General features: G+C 38.5%; 1 protein-coding gene across 1 annotated transcript in view; it reads right to left on the reverse strand.

The window, feature by feature from the left end:
• Positions 1-18,225: 18,225 nt before the first annotated feature.
• The window catches only part of LOC105470362 (growth associated protein 43), a 97,989-nt gene continuing 94,902 nt past the window's right edge, over positions 18,226-21,312 (reverse strand). Inside the window, exon 3 of the mRNA XM_011722235.3 lies at positions 18,226-18,929. Coding sequence (XP_011720537.1) covers positions 18,841-18,929 — 89 coding nt within the window. The 3' untranslated portion in view covers positions 18,226-18,840. The remainder of the gene's footprint in view (positions 18,930-21,312) is intronic.

Here is a 21,312-nt window from a genome sequence, read left to right on the forward strand (position 1 = left end):
CTAAATGCCCACATCAAAAAGCTAAAAAGATCTCCAATCTGCATCCTAACATCACAACTAAAAGAACTAGAGAACCAAGAGCAAACAAACCCCAAAGCTAGCAGAAGACAAAAAATATTCAAGATGAGAGCAGAACTGAAGGAGATAGAGATATAAAAGACTCTTCAAAAAAATCAATGAATCTAGTAGCAGTTTTTTCAAAAATTTAATAATATGGATAGACTACTAGCTAGATTAATAAAGAAGAAAAGAGAGAAGAATCAAATAAACACAACAAAAAATGATAAAGGGAATATCACCACCGACCTGACAGAAATACAAACTACCATCAGATATTACTATAAACACCTCTAGGCAAATAAACTAGAAAATCCAGAAGAAATGGATAAATTCCTGGACACATACACCCTCCCAAGACCGAACCAGGAATAAGTTGAATTCCTTAATAGACCAATAAAAAGTTCTGAAATTGACACAGTAATAGTCTACCGACCAAAAAAAAACAAACAAACAAACCCAGGACCAGACAGATTTACAGCTGAATTCTACCAGAACTACAAAGAGGAGCTGGTACCATTTCTTCCAAAACTATTCCAAACATTTGGAAACAAGAGAATCCTCTCTTATTTTATGAGGTCAACATCATCATGATACCAAAACCTTGCAGAGATACAACAACAAAAAAACTTCAGGCTAATAACCCTGATGAACATCAATGCAATAATCCTCAATAAAATACTGACAAACTGAATCCAGCAGCACATCAAAAAGCTTATCTACCACAGCCAAGTTGGCTTCACCCCTGAGATGCAAGGCTGGTTCAACATATGCAAACCAATAAACATAAAACATCACATGAACAGAACTGAAGACAAAAGCCATGTGATTGGTCTGTTCCAAGATGGCCTAACAGGAACAGCTCCAGTCTGCAGCTCCCAGCATGATCAATGCAGAAGACGGGTGATTTCTGCATTTCCAACTGAGGTACCTGGTTCATCTCATTGGGATTGGTTGGACAGTGGGTGCATCCCATGGAGGTGAACCAAAGCAGGGTGAGGCATTGCCTCACCCGGGAAGTGCAAGGGGTCAGGGAATTTCCCTTTCCTAGCCAAGGGAAGCCGTGACAGATGGTACCTGGAAAAATGGGACACTCCCGCCCCAATACTGCACTTTTCCAATAGTTTTAGCAAACGGCACACCAGAAGATTATATCACACTCCTGGCTCAGCAGGTCCCATGCCCACGGAGCCTTGCTCACTGCTAGCACAGCAGTCTGAGATCCACCTGTGAGGCAGCAGCCTGGCAAGGGGAGGGACATCCACCATTGCTGAGGCTTGAGTAGGTAAACAAAGCAGCCAGGGAAGCTCGAACTGGGTGGAACCCACCGCAGCTCAGCCAGACCTGCTGCCTCTGTAGACTCCACCTCTGGGGGCAGGGTATAGCTGAACAAAATGCAGCAGAAACTTCTGCAGACTTAAGTGTCCATGTCTGACAGCTCTGAAGAGAGCAGTGGATCTCCTAACATAGTGTTCAAGCTCAGACAATGGACAGACTGCCTCCTCAAGTGGGTCCCTGACCCCTGTGTAGCCTAACTGGGAGACACCTCCTAGTAAGGGCTGACTGACACCTCATACAGGAGGGTGCTCCTCTGGGATGAAGTTTCCAGAGGAAGGATCAGGCAGCGATATTTGCTGTTCTGCAATATTTGCTGTTCTGCAGCCTCTGCTGGTGATACCCAGGCAGTGTCTGGAGTGGACCCCCAACAAACTCCAACAGATCTGCAGCTGAGGGACCTGACGGTTAGAAGGAAAACTGACAAACAGAAAAGAATAGCATCAACATCAACAAAAAAGACATCCACATCAAAACCCCATCTGTAGGTCACCAACATCAAAGACCAAAAGCAGATAAAACCACAAAGATGGGAGAAACCAGAACAGAAAAGCTCAAAATTCTAAAAACCAAAGCACTTCTTTTCCTCCAAAGGATCATAGCTCCTCGCCAGCAATGGAACAAAGCTGGATGGAGAATAACTTTGACAAGCTGACAAAAGTGGGCTTCAGAAGGTCAGTAATAACGAACTTCTCTGAGCTAAAGGAGGATGTTCGAACCCATCACACAGAAGGTAAAAAACCTTGAAAAAAGATTAGAGGAATGGCTAACTAGAATAAACAGTGTAGAGAAGACCTTAAATGATTGGATGGAGCTGAAAACCATGGCACAAGAGTATGTGACGCATGCACAAGCTTCAATAGCCAATTCGATCAAGTGGAAGAAAGGGTATCATTGATTGAAGATCAAATCAATGAAATAAAGTGAGAAGAGAAGTTTAGAGAAAAAGAGTAAAAAGAAGCCAGGCAGGGTGGCTCATGCCTGTAATCCCAGCACTTTGGGAGGCCAAGGCTGGTGGATCACGAGGTCAGGAGATCAAGACCATCCTGGCTAATACGGTGAAACCCTGTCTCCACTAAATACACAAAAAATTATCCGAGTATGGTGACAGGCGCCTGTAGCCCCAGCTACTCAGGAGGCTGAGGCAGGAGAATAGCATGAACCAGGGAGGTTGAGCTTCCAGTGAGCCGAGATAGTGACACTGCACTCCAGCCTGGGTGACAGAGCGAGACTCCATCTCAAAAAAAAAAAAAGAGTGAAACGAAATGAACAAACCCTCCAAGAAATATGGGACTATGTGAAAAGACAAAAGCTATGTTTGATTGGTGTACTTGAAAGTACTTGGAGAATGGAACCAAGTTGGCAAACACTCTTCAGGATATTATCCAGGAGAACTTCCCCAACCTAGCAAGGCAGGTCAACATTCAAATTCAGTGAATACAGAGAATACCATAAAGATATTCCTCGAGAAGAAAAACCCCAAGACACATAATTGTCAGATTTGCCAAGGTTGAAATGAAGGAAAAAATGTTAAGGGCAGCCAGAAAGAAAGGTCAGGTTGCCCACAAATGGAAGCCCATCAGACTAACAGTGGATCTCTTGCCAGAAACTCTGCAAGCCAGAAGAGAGTGGGGGCCAATATTCAACATTTTTAAAGAAAAGAATTTTCAACCCAGAATTTCATATCCAGCCAAACTAAGCTTCATAAGTGAAGGAGAAATAAAATCCTTTACAGACAAGCAAATGCTGAGACATTTTGTCACCACCATGCCTGCCTTACAAGAGCTCCCGAAGGAAGCACTAAACATGGAAAGGAACAACCAGTACCAGCCACTGCAAAAACATGACAAATTGTAAAGACATTGATGCTAGGAAGAAATTGCATCAACTAAAGGAAAAAGTAACCAGCTAACATAATAATGACAAGATCAAATTCACACATAACAATATTAACCTTAAATGTAAATGGGCTAAATGCCCCAATTAAAAGACACAGACTGGCAAATTGGATAAAGAGTCAAGACCCATCAGTGTGCTGTATTCAGGGGACCCATTTCACATGCAGAGACACACATAGGCTCAAAATAAAGGGATGGAGGAAGATCTACCAAGAAAATAGAAAGAAAGAAAGAAAAAAAAAGCAGGGGTTGCAATCTTAATATCTGATAAAACAGAATTTAAACCAACAAAGATCAAAAGAGACAAAGAAGGCCATTACATAATGCTAAAGGGATCAATTCAACAAGAAGAGCTAACTATCCTAAATATATATGCACCCAATACAGGGGCACCCAGATTCATAAAGCAAGTTCTTAGAGACCTACAAAGAGACTTAGACTCCCACACAATCATAATGGGTGACTTTAACACCCCACTGTCAATATTAAACAGATCAACAAGATAGAAGGTTAATAAGAATATGCAGGACTTGAACTCAGTTCTATGCCAAGCATACCTAATAGACATCTACAGAACTCTACAACCCAAATCAACGGAATATACATTCTTCTCAGCACCATATCACACTTATTCCAAAATTGACCACATATTTGGAAGTAAAGCACTCCTCAGCAAATGTAAAACAAAAGAAATCACAACAGTCTCTCAGACCATAGTGCAATCAAACTAGAACTAAGGATTAAGAAACTCACTCAAAACCGCTCAACTACATGGAAACTGAATAACCTGCTCCTGAATGACTACTGGGTACACAACGAAATGAAGGCAGAAATAAAGATGTTCTTTGAAACCAGTGAGAACAAAGACACATAGTACCAGAATGTCTGGACACATTTAAAACAGTGTATAGAGGGAAATTTATGGCACTAAATGCCCACAAGAGAAAACAAGAAAGATCTAAAATCAACACCCTAATGTCACAATTAAAAGAACTAGAGAAACAAGAGCAAACAAATTCAAAAGCTAGCAGAAGGCAAGAAATAACCAAGATCAGAGTAGAACTGAAGGAGATAGAGACACAAAAAAACCCTTCAAAAAATCAATGAATCCAGGAGCTATTTTTTGTAAAGTTCAACAAAATTGGTAGACCTCTAGCAAGTCTAATAAAGAAGCCAAGAGAGAAGAATCAAATAGAAGCAATAAAAAATGATAAAGGGGATATCACCACCAATCCCACAGAAATACAAACTACCATCAGAGAATACTATAAACACCTCTATGCAAATAAACTAGAAAATCTATAAGAAATGGATAAATTCCTGGACACATACACCCTCCCGAGACTAAACCAGGAAGAAGTTGAATGTCTGAATAAACCAATAACACGTTCTGAAATTGAGGCAATAATTAATAGTCTACCAACCAAAAAAAGGCCAAGACCAGACAGATTCACAGCTGAATCTGCCAGAGGTACAAAGAGGAGCTGGTACCATTCCTTCTGAAACTATTCCAATCAATAGAAAAAGAGGGAATCCTCCCTAACTCATTTTATGAGGCCAGCATCATCCTGATACCAAAGCCTAGCAGAGACATAGCAAAAAAAGAGAATTTTAGACCAATATCCCTGATGAACATCAATGCAAAAATTCTCAATAAAATACTGGCAAACCAAATCCAATTCTCAATAAAATACTGGCAAACCAAATTTGAGCACATCAAAAAGCTTATCCACCACAATCAAGTTGGCTTTATTACTGGGTTACAAGGCTGATTCAACACATGCAAATCAATAAACGTAATCCATCACATAAACAGAACCAATGACAAAAGCCACATGATTATCTCAATAGATGCAGAAAAGGCCTTCAACAAAATTCAACAGTCCTTCATGCTAAAAACTCTCAATAAACTAGGTATTGATGGAACGTATCTCAAAATAATAAGAGCTATATATGACAAACCCATAGCCAATATTCTGAATGGGGCAAAAACTGGAAGCATTCCCTTTGAAAACTGGCACAAGAGAGGGATGCCCTGTCTCAACATAGTGTTGGAAGTTCTGGCCAGGGCAATCAGGCAAGAGAAAGAAATAAAGGGTATTCAATTAGGAAAAGAGGAAGTCAAACTGTCCCTGTCTGTAGATGATGTGATGGTATATTTAGAAAATCCATCATCTCAGCCCAAAATCTCCTTAAGCTGATACGCAACTTCAGAAAAGTCTCAAGATACAAAATCAAAGTGCAAAAATCACAAACATTCCTATACATCAATAACAGGCAAACAGAGAGCCAAATCCTGAGTGAACTCCTAGTCACAATTGCTACAAAGAGAATAAAATACCTAGGAATCCAACTACAAGGGATGTGAAGGACCTCTTCAATGAGAACTACAAACCACTGCTCAATGAAATAAAAGAGGACACAAACAAATGGAAGAACATTCCATGCTCATGGTGAGCAAGAATCAATATCGTAAAAATGGCTATATTGCCCAAGGTAATTTATAGATTCAATGCCATCTCCATCAAGCTACCGATGACTTTCTTCACAGAATTGGGAAAAACTGCTTTAAAGTTCATATGTCTTAGCATTGCCAAGACAATCCTAAGCCAAAAGAACAAAGCTGGAGGCATCACACTGCCTGACTTCAAACTATACTACAAGGCTACAGTAACCAAAACAGCATGGTACTGGTACCAAAACAGAGATATAGACCAATGGAACAGAACAGAGGCCTCAGAAATAAGACCACACACCTACACCCATCTGATCTTTGACAAACCTGACAAAAACAAGCAATAGGGAAAGGATTCCCTGTTTAATAAATGGTGCTGGGAAAACTGGCTAGCCATATGTAGAAAGCTGAAACTGGATCCCTTCCTTACACCTTATACAAAAATTAATTCAAGATGGATTAAAGACTTAAATGTTGGACATAAAACCACAAAAAAACCCTATAAGAAAACCTAGGCAATACCATTCAGGACATAGGCATGGGCAAGGACTTCATGACTAAAACACCAAAAGCAAATGACAACAAAAGCCAAAATAGACAAATTGAATATAATTAAACTAAAGAGTTTCTGCACAACAAAAGAAATGACCATCAGAGTGAACAGACAACCTCCAGAATGGGAGAAAATTTTTGCAATCCACCCATCTGACAAAGGGCTAATATCCAGAATCTATGAAGAACTTAAACAAATTTACAAGAAAAAAAAAACTCTATCAAAATGTGGGCAAAGTATATGAACAGACACTCCTCAAAATAAGACATTTATGCAGCCAACAGACACTTGAAAAAATGCTCATCACACTGGTCATCAGAGAAATGCAAATCAAAGCCAAATTGAGATACCATCTCACACCAGTTAGAATGGTGATCATTAAAAAGTCAGGAAATAACAGATGCTGGAGAGAATGTGGAGAAAGAGGAATGCCTTTGCACTGTTGATGAAACTAGTTCAACCATTGTGGAAGACAGTGGGTGATTCCTCAAGGATCTAGAACTAGAAATACCATTTGACCCAGCAATCCCATTACTGGGTATATACCCAAAAGATTGTAAACCATTCTACTACAAAGACACATGCACACGTATGTTTATTGCGGCACTATTCACAATAGCAGACTTGGAACTAACCCAAATGTCCATCAATGATAGACTGGATTAAGAAAATGTGGCACATATACACCATGGAATACTATGCAGTCATAAAAAGGATGAGTTCATCTCCTTTGCAGGGACATGGATGCAGCTGGAAACCCTCATTCTCAGCAAACTATCAAAAGGACAGAAAACCAAACACCACATGTTCTCACTCATAGGTTGGAATTGAACCATGAGAACACCTGGACACAGGGTGGGGAACATCACAACCTGGGGCCTGTCATGGGGTGGGGAGCAGGGGGAGGGATAGTATTAGGAGAAATACCTAATGTAAATGACGAGTTAATGGGTGCAGCAAACCAACATGGCACATGTATACCTGTGTAACAACCTGTACGTTGTGTGCATGTACCCTAGAACTTAAAGTATGATTTTTAAAAAAGGGGGAAAAAAAACGTGATTATCTCATTAGATGCAAAAAAGTGACTTCAATAGAATTAAAAATACCTTCATGTTAAAAACTCTCAATAAACTAGGTATTGATGGAACATACCTCAAACTAATAAGAACTATTTATAACAAACCCACATCCAATATCACACCGAATGAGCAAAACCTGGAAGCATTCCCCTTGAAAACTGGCATAAGACAAAGATGCCCTCTCTTACCACTCCAATTCAGCATAATATTGGAAGTTCTGGCAAGAGCAATCAGGCAAGAGAAAGAAATAAAGGGTATTCATATAAGAAGAAAGGAAATCAAACTGTCTCTATTTGCAGATGACATGATCCTATATCTACAAAACTCCATCCTTTCAGCCAAAAAGCTTCTTAAGCTGATGAGCAACTTCAGCAAAGTCTTGAAATAAAATATCAGTGTGCAAAAATCGTAAATATTCCTATATACCAACAATAGACAAGCAGAGAACTAAATCATGAATGAACTCCCATTTACAATTGTTCCAAAGAGAATAAAGTAACTAGGAATATAGCTGACAAGGGAAATGAAGGACCTCTTCAAGAAGTACAAACCACTGCCCAAGGAAATCAGAGAGGACCCAAACAAATGGAAAAACATTCTATGCTCATGGAAAGAAAGAATCAATATTGTGATAAAGGCCATACTGCCCAAAGTAATTTATAGATTCAATGCTATTCCCATTAAATTACCATTGACATTCTTCACAGAATTAGAAAAAAAACTACTTTAAAATTCATATGGAACCGAAAAAGAGCCTGAACCACCAAGACAATCCTAAGCAAAAGGAAGAAACGCTAGAGGCATCACGCTACCTGACTTCAATCTATATTATGAGCCTACAGAAACCAAAACAGCATGGTACTGGTAGAAAAACAAACACATAGACCCATGGAACAAAATAAAGAACTCAGAAATAAGACCACACGTCTATAACCATCTGATTTTCAACAAACCTGTCAAAATCAAGCCATGGGGAAAGAATTCCCTATTTAATAAACGGTACTGAAAGAAATGACTAGACATTGCAGAAAATTGAAACTGGACCCCTTCTTTACACCTTATACAAAAATTAACTCATGATGGATTAAAGACTTAAATATAAAACCCAGAACTATAAAAGCCTAGAAGAAAATCTAGGCAATATCATTCAGAACATAGACACTGGCAAAGATTTCATGATGAAAACTTCAAAAGCAATTGCTTGTTGCTTTTGTCAAGCAAAAATTGACAAATGGGATCTAACAGACAACCTCCAGAATGGGAGAAAATTTTTGCAATCTCTCCATCTGATAAAGGTCTAATATCCAGAATCTATAAGGAACTTAAAAAAAATTTACAAGAAACAAACAAACAAACAATATCATTTAAAAGTACATGAACAGGCAAAGGACATGAACAGATACTTCTCAAAAGAAGACATTTACGGAGCTAACAAACATATGAAGAAAAGCTCAACATCATTGACCATTAGAGAAATGCCCATCAAAACCATGATGAAATACCGTCTCACACTAGTCAAAATGACAATTATTAAAAAGTCCAGAAACAACAGATGCTAGTAAGGCTGTGGAGAAATAGGAACACTTTTATACTGTTGGTGGGAATGTAAATTAGTTCAACCATTGTAGAAGACAGTGCGGTAATTCCTCAGAGACCTAGACCCAGAAATACCATTTGACCCAGCGATCCCACTACTGGGTATATAACCAAAGGAATATAAATTATTCTATTATAAAAATACATGCACATGTATGTTCATTGCAGCACTATTCACAATAGCAAAGACATGGAATCAACTCAAATGTCCATCAATGATAGACTGGATAAAGAAAATGTGGTACAAATACACCATGGAATACTATGCAGCCATAAAAAAGGAACAAGATCATGTCCTTTTCAGGGACATAAATGGAGCTGGAAGCCATTATCCTCAGTAAACTAACAAAGGAATAGAAAACCAAACACCACATGTTGTCACTTATAAGTGGAAGCCAAACAATGAGAACACATGGACACAGGGAGGAGAACAACACACACTGTGGCCTTTTGCAGGGGTCGGGGGAGCAAGGGGAGAGAGAGAATCAGGAAAAATAGCTAAAGCATGCTGGGCTTAATACCTAGGTGATGGGCTGATAGGTGCAGCAACACACTTACCATGGCACACGTTTATCTATGTAACAAAACTGCACATCCTGCACATGTATTCCAGAACTTAAAAGAAAATATAAATAATAGCAAAAAAAGAAAATGTACTATCGACCTAATGGGGGAGAAATGATGATATGCTATGCTCATTGCATTAGACAACAAATATTATTCTTATCCTACAAATATTGTGAAAATGTCCAGGAGCCAAGAAGTCAGGACCAGCTGGGTGGGAGCTTCCCTGGAGAGTCACTTTACTGGGACTGGGGCAAACATGGAAAGGCTAATATATCATGAATCTTTTAAGTTGTAAATGACAGAAATACAACTTAAGCAAGCTTAAGCCAAAAAGGGTATCAACACACATTACTAAGAGTCCAAGAATAGTACTTACTTCAGGCATTGTTACATCTAGAGGACAAATGTTACCAGGAGTGTCTTTTTTCTTTTCTTGGAAAGGCTCTCTCCATGTGGTGAGCAAACAGCCATTCTCTATGGAAGACTCACATTCCCTTGTTTAGAAATCCTACCAAAATGAAAGGGGGGTTTTGTTATGTTTGTTTGTTTGTTTTGCTAGCTTTGGCAGAAAGCTCCAAGGGAGAGCATGTCTCAAGTCATGTGTCTGTGCTTAAATCAATCATTGCACCAGGAGATGTGATGGTCTGATTGGCCAGACCTGGTTCTTGTATCTCTTCTATGTTGAGGGTGAGGAGAAGAATCAGAGTCGGCTCCACTGAAGCTAAATAGAATAGGAAGAGGTAACTTATCATCAGAGGAATGTGAAAAGATGCTGAGTTGGCCCGAACACAGATGCCTCCTGCTAAGGAATGTAACAAGACAGTACTCCATGGATGAATCTACAGTTAGAAAGAACGAGTTTTAAGGAGCAAGTAAAATACTTAAAATAAAAATTGTTCATTTCCCATTTATTGAGATCCTACTGGATGTCAGGAAGTGTCTTAAGAGCTAGAGATATAAACATAACAGGGAAAGTTCTTACTTTTGTAAAGCTTATATTCTAGTAATGGAAGATGGGTAAATAAAATAATTGAGTAAAGGATATAGTATTTTAAATAGAATTAAGGTCTATATCTATTTGAAATATTTTTATAGGAAGGGTAGTAGAAAATACTAATGGGGTGGTCTTTGAAGGCTTCAATGGAAAGGTAGTATTTGAGAAATGACCTGGAAAGTGCCATGTGAATATCTGTGGAAGAGCATTCCAACCAGGAAAAAAAAAAAAAAAAAAAAAAAAAGCAGAAAGGCAAAGGCAGGGATGAAGTAATGGAAAGCCAAAAATACAAAGTCAGGAGTGGAATAGACAAGGATAACAATGAGGTCATTGTGGCTGAATCTCTCGGCTGGTCGTTTAGTGAATGAATACAACTTAGATTCATGTGGTAGTTTGTTGCCCCAAGTTCATCATCAGGTATGATATGTGAAAGCGCTGAGTTCTCAGGGAAATACTTCTCCCTCTTGGACAAGGGGCCTGAGTTGTATCTTGGTACCCCTATGAAAAGTTTGTGAAGCCACAGGAAGGGAAAAAGAGGATAGAGACTGATAGACAAGAATTAGAAGTCATTTATTCATTCATCCATTTATTGAGTTTGGCCTGCTATTTTCAGATGCTTCTGGAGTACAGAACCAAATAGGACAAAATATCCCATGCCATGCCTAAGGAATTTACAGAGTACAGAACCAAATAGGACAAAATATCCCATGCCATGCCTAAGGAATTTACAGAGTACAAAACCAAATAGGACAAAATATCCCATGCCATGCCTAAGGAATTTACAGTCCGGCAGGAGTCATCTAAGCAGACAGGGTTGGTTAAATCAAGGAGAAGAAGGCAGGATTCACAAGTCTAGGCTGGCAGTGTGGTTCAGAGGCAGGAGGTCAGAAAGTAGGCAAAGGCAGCACTGTCGAATCCTATTGGTGGCCTCTGATGCTAAGGCAAAGGCTGCTGTTGCCCTTCAGGTGGAGGTAATGGTTACAACCTTCACTGAATCTTGAGACTGCTAAAGCTGGAACAGGGGTGCTGCCTCCCTCATGCTGTCTCTCCATTTCCCCTTACTTAGTGAACACTCCAGTGTCCCTAGGCTGGAGATCCTGTGCTCATTTTACTTACTCTAGGAAGAAAGGAGAAAGCATAGGGGAAGATAGAAAAAGAAAAACAGATGCCATTGTTCTTCCTTTCATTTCTATGCTTGTTCTATTTTTCCAATGTGGCAGAAAAAAATTTTTAAAGCATGTTTTCCCTCCTATGCTTCTTTTCTAATTCCAAGAGAGAGTTATATTCTTTTTACTTCTAAATGTAAAATGAAATAGCCATATTCTTATCTATCGCTTAAATATAAATTTGCACCCATGGCGAGTTAATTAATTAGTACTTGTTTCCCACAACACTCCAATTTATAAAAGGTTCTACTTGATCAACTTCTTCAGGAGTACAATTTTTCTTTTTCTTTTAAACTTTTACTTTAAGTTCAGGTATACAAATGCAGGTTTGTTACATAGGTAAACTGGTGTCATGGAGATTTGTTGTACAGATTATTTCATCACCCAGGTATTAAGCCTAACATCCATTAGTTATTTTTTCCGGATCCTCTTTCTCCTCCCACCCTGTACCCTCCGAAAGGCCCCAGTGTGTGTTCCCCTCTATGTGTCCGTGTGTTCTCACGTTTAGCTCCCACTTATAAGTGAAAACTTGTGGTATTTGTTTTTCTGTTCCTGTGTTAGTTTGCTAAGAATAATGGCCTCCAGCTCCATTCATGTCCCTCTGAAGATATGATCTCATTCTTTTTTATGGCTTCATAGTAAGAACACAATTTTTCAAATGATCACATCTAGTTTCATAACTGTACTCTTCCCAAGTGCAACCGTGAAGAGTGGTTGGCATTATAAATTGGTGCTTTGGTTTGATAGACCCAGTTTTATTCTTGTTTAGTTTTTAATGTATTTTCAGAGGGTTTAGATAGATCATGAATTCTCATTTCTCCATAGCCCAAACCAGTTTCTAACCACTCCTTGTTGTCTGTATCTAGCTGTTTTGTAATCTATACTTTCTAAGTCAGTTTGGGCTGCAATAACAAAAGTGCCTCAGATCAGGTGGCATATAAACAATAGAAATTTATTTTTCACAATTCTGGAGGCTGGAAGTCTAAGATCAGGGTGCTAGCATGGTCAAGTTCTGGTAAGGGCCCTCTTTCAGGTTGCAGAGGCCGCATCTTGCCTGTATCTCCACATGGAAGAAAGAGAGAGAAATCTCATGCCCCTTCCTCATTTAATAAGGGCACTAATTCCATCGGGGTTGGGGGGTGGTCTACCCTCATGGTGTAATTACTGCCAAATGCTCCACCTCTACGTACCATCACATTGGAAATTAGGCTTCAACATACAAATTTTAAGAGGACACTAACAGTCAGTTCATAGCAATGGCTTCTCTAAAAAGCAGGGAAATTTCTTAGTTATCTTGTTAACTTTCTAGGAATAGTAGATATTTAATTCCCAGGTCCGCATGCCCCATCTATTCTCAAACATTACAGTCCGTGGGTGTCACTAAGACCTCACATAATCACAGCTGCCTAATGGGCCTCAGAAAATGTTTGGGAACCAATGATTCTACTATTCCCTTTGGGAGCAGCAGGGCCAGGATTGGGGTGAGGCAAGTTAAGGTTACTTGCCTTAAGTGCAAAATGTAAGGTTACATCAAAAAATTAGTAATCAAGATAGTATTGGGGCCGGGCACGATGGCTTACACCTGTAATCCTAGCACTTTGGGAGGCTGAGGCAGGCAGCACTTGAGGTCAGGAATTCGAGACCAGCCTGACCAACTGGTGAAACCCCATCTCTACCAAAAATAACAAAAATTAGCTGGGTGTGGTGGCGAGCACCTGTAATCTCAGCTACTCAGGAGGCTGAGGCAGGAGAATTGCTTGAACCCATGAGATGGAGGTTGCAGTGAAGCGAGATCGCACCACTTCACTCCAGCCTGGGTGACAGAGTGAGAATGTCTCACCAGAACAAAAAAAAAACAAAAAAAGGATTTGAATATAATATTCCAAAATTCAAAATTAATACCTATGGAAAAACAAAATACCAAAATTTTAAATAGGGACAGACTGTTTGCTTTATGATGATATTATTGTGCAATAGAATAAGTCCCTTCCACTCAGCCCTCAGTTTACTGGTCTGGCAAAGCAATACAGTCCACCAGTCAAACAGGAAGCATGTTTATGAGGGTTGACAACAGCACATCAACAGTTTGGGCAACACAGGGTTTTATATATAATCATGTTTTTGTTTGTAGATCTGTTTTTAACTTTCTCACTTTGTTCAAACTATGGGACAATACTTTGATAAGTGTATGCAAAAGGTCTTCAATTTACAATAGGTTGATTTACGATTTTTCAATTTTACAATGGGTTTATTGGGACATAAACCAATAAACCAATCATAAGTTAAAGAGCATTTGTATAAAGTTGCACATTTTTCCTTTTGTCTCAGGCTTCTGAGGCTTGGCATGACACTGGAAAGTCACAACGGAAACCACAGGATTTAAAGTCCTCTGTCTCTAATATGGTAATCTATATAAAAAGCGTTTAAAGTACTCATGTCCTTTGACCTAATTTTTCCATTTTTACGGATCTGGCTAATGAAATTATATTATAAACACATTATTAAAAATTTGCAGTTAAATGTCTAAAGTTATTTATAAAACTACTGGTATAACATGAGTCCATGTTTGTCTTAAATAGATAAGAGGATGATATATGGGAAGAGAGGAGGCAGTTAGGCAGGTAGACATATTATCTAAGGCTGAATCTTTAAATATAAATATGGCTTAATTCTGCATAGTAAACCTTGGATTATTTTTATCTTTTTCCTTATTTGTATTTTCTACCTTTCTATAATAAAACAATATTGCTTGGATAATTAAACAAACAAATTAACTTAAAATTTCATTACAATTTATGTACTTCCATAGCCAGATCTTATATAATATGAGATTAACTGAAATTTTTCACTTCTATGGAGAGGCATCTCACTTCATTGAAAATGCACTTAGTAAGGTACATCTGTAACACTAAACATGCTGTAATTACCAACCATGACACATACCTGTAAGAAAACAAATCAGGTAACCAATCTGCTGGAAAATGTACATTCAAAATGTCTCTGCCACCTTGATAATGTTCTCCAAGAGGATTTAATAACTCATCATTCTCATAGCTCAATCTTGTACTCATTCCTGATGATGGAATTTTTATCCATGAAGAAAGGGAAAAAAATGAGGTTATAGCAGGGTAAATATGTGGCTGAAAATGGTGGTAGACATGGATGCAGGCCTTGCCTACATGACAGGCAGACATAGGCTTTGACCCCTCAGGAAGAAAAATTAGGCAAGAGTTCTATCTAAAATTAAAGACGCTCATGTTTCTAATGCTCATTAGCTGACATTTATCTAGGAGGATCACCAATCATTGAGTTATTTTTATAACCAGCTTAACAGAAGCTGTGTTTCCATGACAACAGTCAATGTTGGGAAGGTAAAAAAAAGAAATTAATGGAACTTGTGGTGATCTTAATAATGCTGTATGGAACTTATTCATTAATCTGGTTTTCCTATTGTCTGGGCTTCCATGCCACTGCAGAACTAACTGGCTTCTAGGGGCTGTCTGACATTGGGAATAATGCATTTTCGAGAACGCCAAGTGCCTCTAACCCAGGTTACTGACAGAGTATTCTAATTCTTCTGTGATTTTTCTTTTGAACTGAGTATGGGGTGGAATCATTGTAAAAGAACCCTTAGATCACCACAAACTGACCAAGAAAAGTGCAGGATTGGTCGGAGCAAGAGGCACAAATTTTATCTTTATTCTCTTTTGAAATCCACAGCAGCAGATTTGCTCTCATGAATTAAATGTTATGTGAAAAGAAAAAGAGGAATCAAGTTTCTTTCTAGATTTCTGACCTAAGCCACTGGGTAGATGATAGTGTAAAAGACAGGAAAATCAGCCAAATGTGGATTGGGTGATGGAGACAAAGAGTTCTATTTTAGAAATCCTTTTATCTTCAAAGAGACTTAAATTGTATTACATCATAACTGAACATTTTAGACACAAATAATACAGCTCAGTCAAAAGACCTTATTTCATACAGACAACGTGATGGTTTTGCTATCAATGAGATGTTGGGTCTGGAGCACACTGTATGACCTTATTACTATTTGAAAAAAATCACCTGTCAGTGTTGAGGTCATTTTTACTTGTCCTCAACCTATTTTTTATTTTTCAAAGTAATCCAGATTTAGGTGTTTCAGAATCAACAACTTAGGTTGCTTTCTGAACAGAATTTAGAACCCATATGTTTCTGTGTCTTGAATGGCCTATGCATCCCAATTGCTCCCTGACTTTGTGTGTTGTCTGTAAGTGTGAGTCACGTTGTTTTGCGTTTAGTGTTAGGGCTGCAATGATTCTTGGTATGTCTTTTGGGAGCCTCTCTATCGTGTCTTAGAGGCTCTATTACAAGCCTCTCTAATGCGTATTCCTCCACCTTTACAATTCTATTAAGGAACCAAAAGTTTATAAATGAAATAAATTTAGACACTAATAAGTTAAAAAAAAAATTCCCAACCCTAACACAAGTAATAAGACCACTAAATAGTATATATTAATATATGCCTAAAAGATCATACACTACTGTTTTCAGTATAAATGTAGATTCAGCAGAAGAAGTTTAGAATTGTGTTTTGAAGAAGCTGAATTTTTCCAAGCCATAGGAATGTTGCTTTCAGGTGTAGATTTGAGAAGGGGATTATAGCATTTCTTACCAAAACACAAACACAAAACAAAAACCTTTGAGGTAAAATAGAATTTTTAAAGCAGTATGTAGACAGATATGCTATGTGATATAACTTCAATCTATGAATGATCTTTTCAATAACTTATTCCACATCTGATGAGACTCTAAGCAGATCATGACTGAGCCCCAGACATTCTTGCTTCCAAGTCTTCCATGAAATTCAGACCAACTCAGAATGAAATCAAACTCTTGAACTATTTTAATATATGTTATTGATACTTTCTAACTTTTTTCTTTAGAGTTGTTTCTCCAAATGAAAATTCAACTTAGTGTCAGTGACCAAGGAAAGACCCTGTTGATTCAGTGAGGACTCATTTTTCATTTTTCACCTTTCTTTGATTAATTAAGCACGAGCTCTACACAAAGCTGAGCATAGTTACCAAGGTACAGGTTGAAACTCCGAGGATGACTTATTTCATTGATCTTCATTAGTATGAGGACTTTCTCTTTGACTTAGTTTTCTCTTCCTAGCTAGGAGGTTCTATCTGCAGATAAGGGTAGAAAGCTAAAGGGAACCCCCTGGCCATGCACGTCTATGAGAGGAGACTCAGGGCCAGAGCAGAACATGACATGTTCAGAATCTGCACCAGAATTGATTTAGAAAGTGTAGGAATACAGAGCATAGATACTTCAGATATTGCTTTGTTTCCTATAAGAACTACTTACCTTCTAATAGAAGGCATTTTAAAAACTGAAACTGGAAAGAAATTTGAAATGGATGTGCAAAATGTATACCTTTTCTTTATATACTATCAACATCAGCAGTGATATCAACAATGATTATAACTAATCAAGAATCTCATAGCTGCCCTGTGTAGGAATTGTAAATTCAACATAAATTTATAAGCTGATAAAGATGCAACGGACTGGCTCAATACTTGGGTTAAAATAAATTAATTAAAACAAAAGCCTGGGGGTTTCCAAAAGTTGTAGACATTTCTATAATGAACGTATTTTTTATAGACAGGGTCACTTTAGGTTGCCTAGGCTGGACTTTAACTCCTGAGCTCAAGTTATCTTCCCACCTCAGCCTCCCAAGTAGCTGGGACTACAGGCATGTGCCACCTTGCCCAGTTCCTCTTTGTAATATTTATCTTAGTAAAACCTAGAATAACTTTTCATTGGATAAACTAAAGTTCTCTTAAATAATGAAAATGCTCTGAGGTTATTTTAGTAAGAGTGAGTCTCAGTGTCCTTTTTTTTTTTTTTTTTTTTTCAGATGGAGTCTCACTCTGTAGCCCAGTCTGGGGTGCAATGGTGCAATGTCAGCCTCAGCCTGCCGAGTGGCTGGGATTACAGGCACCCGCCACCATGCCAGGCTAAGTTTTTGTATTTTTTTGTAGAGATGGGGTTTCACCATGTTGGATAGGCTGGTCATATATTAGTGTCTCTTGTGGGCTGAATTGTGCCCTGTCGCCCAAAGTTATATGTTGAAGCCTTAAGCCCCAGTACCTCAGAATGTGACCTCATTTAAAAATGAGGCCTTGACAGAGGCAGTTAAGTTAAAGTGAGGTCATTAGGGGTGGGTCCAATTTTGTATCACTAGTATCTTTGTAAAGTGGGGAAATTTGGACACAAAGAGAGGCATAAAGGGAAGCCGTGAAGAGGCACAGTTCAAAGATAGCCACACATAAGCCAAGGAGACAGGCCTGCAACAGATGTCTCCCTCGAGGGCTGGAGCTATTGGTCCTGACAACAGCCTTAGGCTTCATCTGTGTTTTTTTTATCAGGGTTGTTGGTCTCAAACTGAGAGGAGAGGAAAAAGATGAAATGTAAGACCCTAGCATGTCCAACCAACTAATGAGAAGGTAGAACAGAAACACAGAGCCGTTGGACCTCGATTACTCTCATGATTTATTAATATTCAGGTTGAAAAAGGAGCCTTAGAGCCGCAAGTTTACGCTAATTGGCACATTTGCTTTATTTATTTATTTTTAAAACAAACTGGGTTTTTTGAATTTTTTCCTTTTTGTTCATTCCATCACATTGAAAAGGAGGAAAACAAAAATGGTTTTGAATTCACTCGATATTTTGGACTCCTCAGATGAACGGAACATTGCACACACACTTGGAACAGAGAGAGAGATAGAGAGGAAAGTGGACTCCCACAGGGCCACACGCACCAGATCAAATAACTTGGATACAGTGCAAGAATTTCCCAAAATGATTGAATCATCATTACCAAAAACTCGCCATAACAACACCAAGAAACAAAAAATGTTTAAGCCACACTGTTTGACTTGGGATCTTTCCTGCTTTTTTTTTTTTTTTTTTTTTTTTTTTTTTAAATGTTTGCCACACAGAGAGAAAGAGGGCTAGTGGGTGGGAAAGGACAGACTCACAGACGTGAGCAGGACAGGAGGGGACTTCAGAGTGGAGCTGAGAAGAGGGTAGGGAGAGACAGGCTCAGGAGAGGGGAGGGTGGGGATGTGGAAAGCCATTTCTTAGAGTTCAGGCATGTTCTTGGTCAGCCTCGGGTTCCTCTTCTTTACCCTCATCCTGCCGGGCACTTTCCTTAGGTTTGGTTTCGTCTACAGCTTCTGAGAAAGAAAACAAGATAGGGTGGGGGGAAAAGGAGAGAGTTAGTATTTTGTCTTATCTGTTCATACAATGGTGCAATGCATTTCTTCTTTTTATGTCATTTCATAACAGCATTAAGATTAAAAGATTATTAATATCCCAGTTAATATAAGTTCCAAGTTCAGAAGAGTTTACCTCAAGGAAGCTGTTCAGTGGCACCTATGGAAGAACTCAGGAGCAAAGGTATGGGAGTGACAAGGAGCCCACTTAACAGAAGGTACTGTGGTCTTTAATCTCTCAGCCTTACAATCGAGGTATCCACATACAGGATCTTCACATAGGGAATCAATGACAATCTTGTATTGCTGTTCTATTAGTGTCAGAAGAATTGTGACAGATAATTTATGTGGACCATCGAGCATCCATTCCAAATTTCTTACCACTCATTTCCAGTATTGGAAAGTGAAGTAGTTGAATTTTCAGCTCCTGCGGGACAGCGCTGGTCAATTCTAGAAGTAGAAGTCCCTAGAGAGGGCAGAGTTGGGTTTTGCCCTTCACATTCTCCTATTCCTGATCACTTGGACCTCAAACAATACATGGCACTGTAGCAGCTGCCTTGTGACCATGAAGACAAAAACTACACACTAAGGATGGTGGAGCAAAAAGAAAAACTCATCACTGAGTGACTGTACTACTCCTAGATACCTTCCCTCAGAGACAAGTCACTAGCCTCTTTAAAGCATTGTAATATAATAGTTTTCAGTTTCTTGCAGCCAAGCACATTCCAACTGAATACACTTATCCATAGGGAAAGTACTGCTTTGCTTAACAAGGAGGATATCAAGTATTTTTGAAGGAAAATATTCCCTTGGTTTCCCGACAGAACTCAGTCAACAAGTTTAACACTACCTGATAGTTTACTAATATGCTAGCTTGTAGAAAAAGAATTCATTTGCTTTGAAACAACTTGTGTTGCCAAACAATCAACTCCTTGTGTCAGGGTCCCCCAAGACCACCCCTAGGTTCAGTGATTTGCTAGGAGGACTCATGGGACTCAGCATGCAGTCTGCTTCATAACTAAAATTTATTGCAGTGAAAGAACACAAAGCAAAATAAGCAAAGCAAAAAGTTGCTCATGGGCAAAGTTTGGAGGAAACCAAACAAGTTTCTAAGAGTCTTCTCCCCATGGAGTCATCCAGGATGTGCTTAATTCTTTAAGCAATAAATTACCATAACACATGGAAGATGTAATCTATTAGGGAAGTTTAACTGAGTTTGCATTGGTAATTGGTCATGTAGGCACCCTCCACCTAGCAGGTACAAAATTCAGACTCCCAGAAGTAAAATAGATGTTCGGCATAAACCACATTGTTTGTACTATGGTTTTAGGCACCTGGAACCACTCTTATCAGTTAAGGAATGATGAGAATCTTCTCAAAATCCAAGTTCCCAGATGCCAGCCAATGGTCAGCTTTACAAACAAGCTTTTCTAAGGACAGCAGTCCCAGGCCTATTATATTAACTGTTTTTTTTTTTTTTTCCCACCTCAATCCCTTATATTGGCGATGCCTGTGTCTTAAAATGAAGCTATTGTTATTGCTTGTCCTCCTCTTAACAGCTACTAGGTGCTAATTATTCTTGGAAAGCTAAACTGAAGTCCGTGGAATTTTGTTAGGCTAACAAATTTGTGTTTAATTAGAAGACAATAGACCGTTTGAAAGCCCTTGAGCAAGGAATATAATACAGCTATGCTTTGAGGAGATTAAACTAGGAATATTAAATAAAATAGTTTTGCTGTATGTAGATGTTGAGATTAGATAAATGGGGTCATTAAGGAGACCATTAGAAAACTCATCAAAATGTATGTCTCTTTTAAATCAGCCAGCTACATATTTACATTCAGATAAAGCTGAATGTTTATACCCACCATTATTAAACACATTTCTGGAATTTCTTCTCTGAAACATCTATCAAAAAACATTCTTTTAAAGCTCTTCAGTAGCAGAAATGCTTATTTTTTGAAAATAGGTTAGACTTTTAAAATCTAACTAGACTAGTCTGGTATATAAAGTAAGCAGCTACGATAGGTAACTTTACCTTATAATACTCACTTTTGACCAAGGTTATAAAGTCTGACTTATTTTATAGGGTTCATAACTCACTATAAGCTATTCATAAAATATAGTTATTCTAGTGATGCTACCTACTACTACTCATAAGGTTTTTTTAAGGCTACGGCTTTCCAAAGTGACTATGATTACCTCTTGAACAACAGTGCACCTATATAAGTTTTGCATGAAACTAACTCAATTCTGATCATTCTAATACTCTATGCATTAGCAGTATTCCTCAGGAATTATAAAAATTTTGGTGTGCTAATGAGTTATTTAATTTTCTACCAGA

The sequence above is a fragment of the Macaca nemestrina genome, chromosome 2 (assembly GCF_043159975.1).
Source record: "Macaca nemestrina isolate mMacNem1 chromosome 2, mMacNem.hap1, whole genome shotgun sequence".
NCBI classification, from domain to species: Eukaryota; Metazoa; Chordata; class Mammalia; order Primates; family Cercopithecidae; genus Macaca; species Macaca nemestrina.